At 41.7% G+C, this 10,707-nt stretch overlaps 1 protein-coding gene across 1 annotated transcript in view; it reads right to left on the bottom strand.

Moving 5' to 3' along the window:
* Positions 1-4,081: 4,081 nt before the first annotated feature.
* Positions 4,082-10,707, bottom strand: part of LOC126275675 (ribonuclease H2 subunit A) — a 41,243-nt gene continuing 34,617 nt past the window's right edge. Inside the window, exon 6 of the mRNA XM_049977217.1 lies at positions 4,082-4,239. Within this exon, the coding sequence (XP_049833174.1) occupies positions 4,101-4,239 (139 nt within the window). The 3' untranslated portion in view covers positions 4,082-4,100. The remainder of the gene's footprint in view (positions 4,240-10,707) is intronic.

Below are 10,707 nucleotides of genomic sequence, written 5' to 3'. Positions count from 1 at the left end.
TATGCATCCCTTTTTGGGGTTCAGGATGGAGTTTTATACTCTGGTGAAACAATCTAGAATAGACTGCAAGGAAATTGAAAAATCCTGGAGCATCAAAGATTACGTAAAATATTACCTTAATAGCTACTTATTCTATGATTTATCAGAGTACTGATACTCATGAATGCAAGTTCTATTTAACACTGTATTACAAAAGTTTTTACTTGGGCAATGTGTAGACAGCTGATAGTGTTCTCTGTAATATTATGTAAATGCTTTTTAAAGTGATTTAAAACAGTAGTTAAATAGTGTCAGTCGAGGAGCAGTAGCATTTTCTCATATACAATGATGTGATAAAACATTATGACCAACTGCTTATTAGCTTAACTGAAACACAGCACAGCAGCCATACTGTGAGGCATAGATTTGAAAACTGCTTGGCAGATTTCCGAGGTATGTGGCACCAGATGCTTATGCACATATCCTGCAATTCCTGTAATTACAGGCCAGTGATTTGCAGGCAAAGAGCTGATGTCTGATAGCATCCAGATGTGTTCCATCAGGTTCAATTTGGGTGAATTTGATGGCCAAAACATCAATGCGAGTTCTTATGCTCCTCAAATCGTTGTAGCACAATTCTTCCCCAGTGACAGTATCCTGCTGGAAGAGACTATCACCGTTGGGAAAGGCATCAAGCATGAAGGGATGAAAGCAGTCCACAGAATGTTCATGTATTCCACAGATGACAATATGCCTTTAGCTATTACAAGTCCCATGGAGGACCACGTAAACGAAGCCCAAAGCATAATAACACTGCCTCCACTAGCTTGAGTCCATGGAAGTGGTGTGTTTTGAGCAGCTGTTCATCTGGATGACAGCATATACAGACATGATCATGAATGACAAGTAATAAGGAAAACAATTCATCCGACCTGGCATCCCATTTCCATTCATCCATGGTCTGATCTCTATAATCCCATGCCTACTGCAAGTATACCTGGATCAAAGCGGGAACACACAGAGGTCATCTGCTGTGATGGCCTATGTTCAACAATGTGTGCAGAATGGTGTGCCCTGAAACAATTTTGCCTGCATCACATTTTTACTCTATCATCGACCTTCCACAAATCACTGCGTATTCTGCTTTATGGACAGGTAATCCTGTGGCCTCCACACATTGTGTGATGACATGTGGGTGTCTACACCGTCTCACACAGTTATGGTTACATTGTCCTTCAGCCACTTTCCATCAATGACCATGACAGCACCATGGGAGGAGCTGACCAGCTTTGCAATTTCAGAGATGGTCTTTCCCAGGTGCTTGGCCATAACAATCTGCACTTTACTGCATATATCAGTGTCAGTGGATTTCCCTATTTGCGGCAGAAACTGTCACTGCAGTGAAATCACTATTTTACGTTTTCGTGCGGCCAGACTTAAAATATGAGAAACTGAGGAAAATGCACAATCTAGGAAAATGTTAAAACCCTCAAAATATGAGCAAAAACATATGTAATTGGCATGCATGATTAAAAATCACAATCCTCACCGTTACAGTGCATAAAATCTGTAGAAGTGAAGGAAATTAAATGTAGGGCACAATGTTTATGCAATAATTTGTGGTAAATAAATTTCATCAATTCTTAAAAAACACAACCACAGATGTGATTTAAATGGCTAGATAAAAAATCCACTCACAATGCAGTGGCAGGGGAACACGCACACCAAAGGGTCTAACTTTTACAAGCTTTTGTAGCCAGTGGCTCCTTCTTCTGGCAAAAGAGTTGAAGGGGGAGGAAGGGGTGAAGTAAAAGCACTGGAGAGGTTTAGAGAAAGGGGTACAGTTCAGAAAAGTCACCTAGAACCTCAGGTCAAGGGAGACTTACCAGACGGGGTGATTATATGGGACTGCACCAGACAAGATTTGAAAACCTGACAGCTTAAAGCTTCAATTCTTCTGCCAGAAGGAGCCACTGGCTCCAAAATCTCGTAAAAGTTAAACCCTGCCATCACTTGGTAAGTAGATTTTTTTATCTATCTATTTACATTACATTATGATAATGGATTATTTTCATTGTTATAAAATCACAGATGTGTTAAAAAATTGTAGTTGGTATCTGGGTAGAAGGTAATCTAGTTATTTTTTGACATACTATGACTGGAAATTATGCATAAAAACACATGTTTTTGAGAAACCTTTCCCTTGTGCTCACCCAGAAAAAAAGCAAACATTGATGAACATGATGAATTAAACTGAAAACTGAACTATGGTGAAAGGCATTGGAATCCAACATGTGGGAGTGTTTGGTTTCCTTCTGTCGGAAATGGCAGTGCAGCATACTCTACTGACGCGAGCACAGTAAAGTAGCAGCAGGCAAGATCATTTTGTATGTGTTAAAATCCCCTTTTATACAATTGTCTTTCTTGTCTCATTTGACTACTTGAGACAAGTGCATGTACTGCAGTGCCCCTGCTGTTTTATTTCTGTACCAAGTCTCGTCTGTTTGAGTGGCCATTTTTGCTTATGTGTCAGTACCAGAATTGTGGATGTGACAGCTGTCTGCTGTGAAGTTTCCCATCTGAATGGCAAAGATATGTTACAAAGAAATATCCTTTTTAAAGAAAAATCTAAATATAGTAACAAAATGTAGGAAAAAGCAGTGTCAATAGAGTTTATTAATGATCGAAGCAGAATTCATAGTGGAAGTTCTTGTCAAAGCTCTTGTGGTAAATTGTTTGTGTCCTGAGAACTGAAAGAATAGGGAAAGTGTCATCCAAACATTTCACAACATACACATTTATTCGCTCGAGAAAATATATACTTCCAAACGTGTCAATTTACCTATTTACATCCTTATCTATATGCAATGTAGGTTCTTTCTCTGTAGAATATACATACTTTTTACTTTCAGATATTTAGTCTCTTGTATTTCAGTCTGCCATGGAAACAAAGCTAACATAACAATATAGATTACGAAGACAATATCACAAAATCCATTTCTAAGATATGAGTGAACTCTACTGGAATAGACTGACTTCCAATGTTAGCAGATGCTGCCATAGTCCATTGTCTCTGTGCAAGTGCAGCTTGCACCACACTTGGCACAATCTATAGATCATGGATGACAGACACACTAGAGTTGTGGTTGATCACTGGTTTACATGTACGTATGGAAGGTGCACACACTTCAAGTAGTCGATTTTTACTAGTTAGCAGCTCGTGTAAAACTGGATTTGTGTGGTGTGATTACTGTGCTGGCTGTTGGGTGACCCAACACGTTGCCAACCAATGAGAGCCTACTAGCCAGAAATGGTCACGTTTCCTGATTCCGGCCAAACACATTCTTCAAGACTCAGTGTTTGAATTTAAAATGTTGACAATGTGGCTCATGGAAAAAGCCCCATTGTCACGTACTGGCTAGGTACAGAACACTTCGCATTGATTGTCCTGTTATTCAATTGCTGCCATGACCCAGCAGTAGTTTTATCATAATTGTGCACTGAAGCTAAACATTGCAAGTTGTGTTGGCAATGTTGGTCAATTACATCAGCATTTTCTCTCGTGTCTCCCCTCACAGCAACAGCCAAAAATATTCCCTCAACTCTGCTACCACTTGTGGTTTGAACTGTGTGTCTTTTGTGCCACTTACAACTCGTTCAGTCTCATCAAATGTCATTAGGAAGAAAACTGTATATAGTAAAGCGAGACATTGAGTAAGAAAGTAGAGCTGAGGTAAACCTTAATAGGAAGACACATAAAACTGAGGAATTTTTAGCATTTATCTTAAGAGGTTTTTCACAAGGGATACGAGTTTATTGTGTACAATCAAAGAATGTAAAATCAAAGTTCCATTGTAGAATGATTTCACAGTCATATCTCCTCTACTTCTGCACTATCCTTCATGTGTCACATGTTTGTTATGTTTTCGGGTGTCATTCTATCTCGCAGTGGGCAGTGGTCAATGTTTTGGCTCTTGAGTGTACATAATCCAGATTTATTCCCTGTGTCAGTGCCTAATTTTTCAGAGAAAGTTTCCTCCCTGTTAGCAGCTGTCTCCACCTTCACACATACAGTTTTGGGAATCAAGGAGAAACAAGATACTTATGTGATACACTTTTAATCACATCGTTTCAAGATTTGAGAGATTTCTATGTACAAAAAATGGATGTTTAGATCTCTTCTTTTTCTTCTCAACTTGGAAAAATGAAGTAATGCTTGTATTTGATTTGTCTGCTTCAGCATTGTCATCTTCTTCTTCCCTACAATTAAAATTTATTCTCAGTTATTTGCAATGTCAAAGAATACACTGGAAGTAAAACATAGTACATTCTGATGATAAACAATTTGATGCAGCATTAAACCCTGAACCAAAATATTGGTCTGAGAGAACTTCAAGGTTCTTAATATGTCATTGGCAATACTGTTCTGTTTACTGCTACCCCCCTCCACGATTTCTTCTCATTGGTAGAACATAGCAGAAGCATTGCAGTTCAGTTTGTGGCTTCTCATCGTCAGTGTAGATGGATGTTGGACGACGATGGAAACTGTCAGGATGTGCAGTATTAAAACTCAAGTTTACCAAGTGATTTATTATTTGTAGCTACAGTGCCCCCATTCCACTCTGTCTGCGTCACCGGCTCCTGCAATGCTGAGGACACCACTTCGCTGTCTGCAAAATGGTTTAGCATGCAATGGCTGCCTCAGCAACCCGTGGAGCGCACTGCTGTGTTGGCCTTGTACAGCCATGGAGTTGTGACGTCAGGAGGCGCCTGCTGTCGACTCAGTGGTCTTCGCCCCGGTAGCTTCAGCTCTGCCCGTTAGGAACCGCAATGCGGCCCCCCGGTGTGCTTCCTTGCCGGCGTGGCTAAGATCGTGGTGACAACAAGCGCCTAAGATCCAGCATCTGCATCTGTAGCCCATGCCTCGGGATGCCTCCGGCATATGTTGGGAGCCAACAAGACTACCCACAGTAGCAAACTGTGGCATGGCCTGTCACTGGCTGGCTGTGGACCCCGCGTTGCCTTCAAATGATTGAACCAGCGACCTGCCATGGACTGGAATGCTGGTGCCACATCTGCTGCTGCGTGTAGCCGGTGGTGTGACATGCCCCACCATCCAGGAGAGCTGTCACACTTGAAAGCTTTGTTAGTGAACCAGCACCTATTTAAACGTGGCTGTGCAACTGTTTCGATAATGCGCCGCTCCAAGTCATGTATTCATAACACCTAGGTAGACCAGTAGGCTCCTTCTGCCTGTAACTTGCACCATGCAAACCATTGTGTGTATTCTTTTTCAGAGGGTCTATGGCCCCTGTGGCCTCCATTCTACTTCACAACCGCTGGTAAGCATAACTTACTGTCAACAGGCTCGCACCTGGCTGTAACTTGTGAGCTCAGAAATATTGCACCAAATTTTAACTTTTTCCTGTCTTAAACAGTGGTGCCGCTACATTATTTCCCCCTTCGGAAAGACCTGGTCCCCAGGTCGACCTCTAACTACCGTTTTTACTCTAATCTAAGCCGCTCTTTTTTTCCGATTTTTGTAATCCAATAAAACGCCTGCAGCTTAGAATCGAGTGCAAAGCAAGCGGAAGTTCTCAAAAATGTTGGTAGGTCCCACCACAACTAACTTCTGCCATCGAATATATTTGTAGGCACAAAGATAAATACTGGCGCCAAAACCTCTGAGTCAATAAATAAATTTTTCTTAAAAAAAGAAAGGTGGAAGACGAGCTTTTTTTCTCCGTCCTGAGTTTCGACCACTGCATTTTCATACATTATTCAACAAAGTAAATACAAATTCTGCATTGTTCATCTTCGAATGTAGCAGAATTTAAATGTACTGTGAAAATCCGACTGGCAAGACTGTTTGGGATGTTTGTCAATATGGCCAACTCTATGTTCTGAATTTTTTCCTACCTGTGAGAAGAGATGGTTGCTAACAAATAGGAACCCGACGAAATATGAATCACATGCAGTATTCTCTTCACCATAAGAATAATACGAATATAAACATTTTCCCATGTATTCCTTCGTGTTTGCTGCTATCTCATTTAAATCCTGTCTGCCTACGAAACTAGAGTGAGACAACAGCAAACGTGGAAGAATATATGTATCAATTCATGTTTATATATTAAAAACAAAGATTCCAAGACTTACCAAGCAGAAAAGCGCCGGCAGACAGGCACAATGAACAAAACACACAGAATTACTAGCTTTCACAACCGATGGGTGCTTCTTCAGGAAAGAGGGAAGGAGAGGGAAAGATGAAAGGATGTGGGTTTTAAGGGAGAGGGTAAGGAGTCATTCCAATCCCGGGAGCGGAAAGACTTCCCTTAGGGGGAAAAAAGGACAGGTGTACACTCGCGCGTGCACGCACACACGCACACGCACACGCACACGCGCGCACACACACACACACACACACACACACACACACACACACACACACACACCCATCTGCACATACACAGACACTTTAAATATGTCTGCTTGTGTCTGTGTATGTGCGGATGAATATGTGTGTGTGTGTGTGTGTGTGTGTGTGTGTGTGTGTGTGTGTGTGTGTGTGTGCGCGTGCGTGCGCGAGTGCACACCTGTCCTATTTTCCCCCTAAGGGAAGTCTTTCCACTCCCGGGATTGGAATGACTCCTTACCCTCTCCCTTAAAACCCACATCCTTTCGTCTTTCCCTCTCCTTCCCTCTTTCCTGAAGAAGCAACCATCGGTTGCGAAAGCTAGTAATTCTGTGTGTGTGTGTGTGTGTGTGTGTGTGTGTGTGTGTGTGTGTGTGTGTTTGTTTTGTTCATTGTGCCTCTCTGCCGGCACTTTCCCGCTTGGTAAGTCTTGGAATCTTTGTTTTAATATATTTTTAATATATTTTTCCCATGTGGAAGTTTCTTTCTATTTTATTTACAATTCATGTTTATATTCGTATTATTTTTATGCCTAATAGTGATACAGTCAGAAATGAACCACGGCAACTGACTAGACTTTTAAATCTAAGATGAATCTCATATCTGTGCAGAATTTGATGTATTAAAGAAGCGGCCACTAACATTTTCAAACGAAGAAAAATTTTCGAAGAACTCTCGTTCAGAACATGTTCTATCATACTCAGTCTATTATTTGGTTCTTGTTGATCGAAAGAAAGCAGCAGAGTAAGAAACAACAAATAGCAGTCTCTTGTCATTGTTTCGCAAATGAGACGATTCCTCCCCCCCCCCCCCCCCCCAATTTTTTTTTTTTTTTTCAAAAGCTGCGGTAGCATGCACAAAAGCAAGCCATGCCGGGAGCAGTGACAGGCCGTAAACATGTACTATGCCACTATCAGAATGCTACGAACAATGCACGACAGTACAGTAATGTATTTTCAGCTTACAGTGACAAACACCTATAACAAAGAAAATGGCACTTATCAGATAAAAGCAAAAAAAGTAATCGATTCAAACCAGACGAAGCACATCAAAAAGGAAGGGTGGTTGTTGGTGTTGTGGTCTTCAGTCCTGAGACTGGTTTGATGCAGCTTTCCATGCTACCCTATCCTGTGCAAGTTTCTTCATCACCCAGTACCTACTGCAATCTACATCTTCTGAATCTGATAAGTGTATTCATCTCTTGGTCTCCCTCTACGATTTTTACCCTCCACGCTGCCCTCCAATACTAAATTGGTTATCCCTTGATGCCTCAGAACATGTCCTACCAACTGGTCTCTTCTTTTCATCAAGTTGTGCCACAAACTCCTCTTCTCCCCAATTCTATTCAATACCTCCTCATTAGTTATGTGATCTACCCATCTAATCTTAGCATTCTTCTGTAGCACCACATTTCGAAAGCTTCTATTCTCTTCCTGTCCAAACTATTTATTGTCCATGTTTCACTTCCATACATGGCTACACTCCATACAAATACTTTCAGCAACGACTTCCTGACACTTAAATCTATACTTGATGTTAACAAATTTCTCTTCTTCAGAAACACTTTCCTTGCCATTGTCAGTCTACTTAATTCGACTACATTCCATTATCCTCGTTTTGCTTTTTTTGATGTTCATCTTATATCCAACTTTCGAGACACTGTCCATTCCATTCAACTGCTCTTCCAAGTCCTTTGCTGTCTCTGACAGAATTACAATGTCATCGGCGAACCTCAAAGTTTTTATTTCTTCTCCATGTATTTTAATACCTACTCCGAAATTTTCTTTTGTTTCCTTTACTGCTTGCTCAATGTACAGATTGAATAACATGGGGGTTAGGCTACAACCCTGTCTCACTCCCTTCCCAACCACTGCTTCCCTTTCATGCCCCTCGACACTTGTAACTGCGATCTGCTTTCTGTACAAATTTTAAATAGCCTTTCGCTCCCTGTATTTTACACCTGCACCTTTAGAATTTGAAAGAGAGTGTTCCAGTCAACATTGTCACTAGCTTTCTCTAAGTCTACAAATGCTAGAAACGTATGTTTGCCTTTCCTTAATCTTTCTTCTAAGATAAGTCGTAAGGTTAGTATTGCCTCATGTGTTCCAGTATTTCTACGGAATCCGAACTGATCTTCCCCGATGTCGGCTTCTACCAGTTTTTCCATTCGTCGGTAAGGAACTCGTGTTAGTATTTTGCAGCTGTGACTTAATAAACTGATAGTTCGGTAATTTTCACATCTGTCAACACCTGCTTTCTTTGGGATTGGAATTATTATATTCTTCTTGAAGTCTGAGGGAATTTCACCTGTCTCATACATCTTGCTCACCAGATGGTAGAGTTTTGTCAGGACTGGCTCTCCCAAGGCCGTCAGTAGTTCTAATGGAATGTTGTCTACTCCTGATGCCTTGTTTCGGCTCAGGTCTTTCAGTGGTCTGTCAAACTCTTCACGCAGTATCGTATCTCCCATTTCATCATCGTCATCATCATCTACATTCTCTTCCATTTCTATAATGTCCTCAAGTACACTGCCCTTGTATAGACCCTGTATATACTCCTTCCATCTTTCTGCTTTCCCTTCTTTGGTTAGAACTGGGTTTCCATCTGAGCTCTTGATATTCATACAAATGGTTCTCTTTTCTCCGAAGGTCTCTCTAATTTTCCTGTAGGCAGGATCTATCTTACCCCTAGAGAGGTAAGCCTCTACATCCTTACATTTGTCCTCTAGCCATCCCTGCTTAGCCATTTTGCACTTCCTGTCGATCTTATTTTTGAGATGTTTGTATTCCTTTTTGACTGCTTCATTTACTACATTTTTATATATTCTCCTTTCATCAATTAAATTCAATATTTCCTTCTGTTACCCAAGGATTTCTACTAGCCCTCGTCTTTTTACCTACTTGACCCTCTGCTGCCTTCACTACTTCATCCCTCAGAGCTACCCATTCTTCTTCTACTGTACTTCTTTCCCCCACTGCTGCCAATTGTTCCCTTATGCTCTCCCTGAAACTCAGTACAATCTCTGGTTCTTTCAGCTTATCCAGGTCCCATCTCCTTAAATTCCAACCTTTTTGCAGTTTCTTCAATTTTAATCTGCAGTTCGTAACCAATAGATTATGGTCAGAGTCCACATCTGCCACTGGAAATGTCTTACAATTTAAGTATAAGAAATTGCACGAGGCTTATTAGACACTATGGAAGCAGGTAGGACGAATGGAGGAAGTGGTGCCATGGGTAAGACGAAAACAAGGGTAGCTGAACGCAGAGAGGGGGGGGGGGGGGGGGGGGAATTTCGAGAAGTCTTTGGAACTGTGTGTAACATAATAGGACCAACCTTCCATCTGCCAGCGCCAATTTCAGGAGTCGTGCAATTGAATGTTACACAGCCACAGCTGTATTGGCCAGAAGCAACTTTACAAGTTTTACCAAGGCAGAATCTGACCTTGTTAAATCAAACTCTGGAGTCAGGTCTGTTGAGATCCGTAAACCTGTTCATTACAGAGCAAGAGGTGTGCATATCATCCACATATCATCCAAACAGCTTGCACAGCTTGTCGCTCAATATGGGGAAAGGCAACGACAAGCAGCGATCGTTTGGAGCACCTCTGTGCCAGGTGGCACCGCAGCCTTAACTTTGTTGTGTGTTGTTTTCACTCTGATCAGGCGGACAGCCAATTCCAAGAGGGAACCGCCAGTAGTCCAAATCCTAGTGGGTAGGATACCGAGGGCGTAAGACGGGTAGGTAAGGGGTTGATCGAGCATTAAGTAGAGTGGTTATCCAGTAAGGAATTTTTCCTTTTTGTCTCATATCATGTGTTTTAAGAGGAATAGACCACGTCTAAGTTTTCTAATAGTAGAAGTAAATATGTCATAAATACGTGCCAACTCGAACGAGTTTTAAGAGCAGTTAGAGATCGATATGGGGACCAAGTCTTTCCGAAGGGGGGAGTAATGTAGTGGTACCACTGTTTAAGATAGGAAAAAGTTAAGATTTGGTGCAATATTTCTGAGCTCACAAGTTACAGCCAGGTGCGAGCCTGTTGACAATAAGTTATGCTTACCAGTGGTTGTGAAGTAGAATGGAGGCCGCAGGGCCATAGACCCTCTGAAAAGAGTAAACACAGCAGTTTGCATGGCGTAAGTTACAGGCAGAAGGGGTCCACTGGCCTACCTAGGTGTTATGAGTACATGACTCGGAATGGCCCATTAGCAAAACAGAGGTGCACAGCCGCTTATAAATAGGTGCTGGTTTTCTAATGAGGGGAATTCAAATGTGGCAGCTCTCCTCGATGGCGGGGTGTGTCGCAACACCA

The sequence above is a fragment of the Schistocerca gregaria genome, chromosome 1, assembly GCF_023897955.1.
Source record: "Schistocerca gregaria isolate iqSchGreg1 chromosome 1, iqSchGreg1.2, whole genome shotgun sequence".
Classification (NCBI taxonomy): Eukaryota; Metazoa; Arthropoda; class Insecta; order Orthoptera; family Acrididae; genus Schistocerca; species Schistocerca gregaria.
The sequence above is the reverse complement of the archived record's forward strand: the minus strand, read 5'-3'. Positions and strand labels throughout refer to the sequence as shown.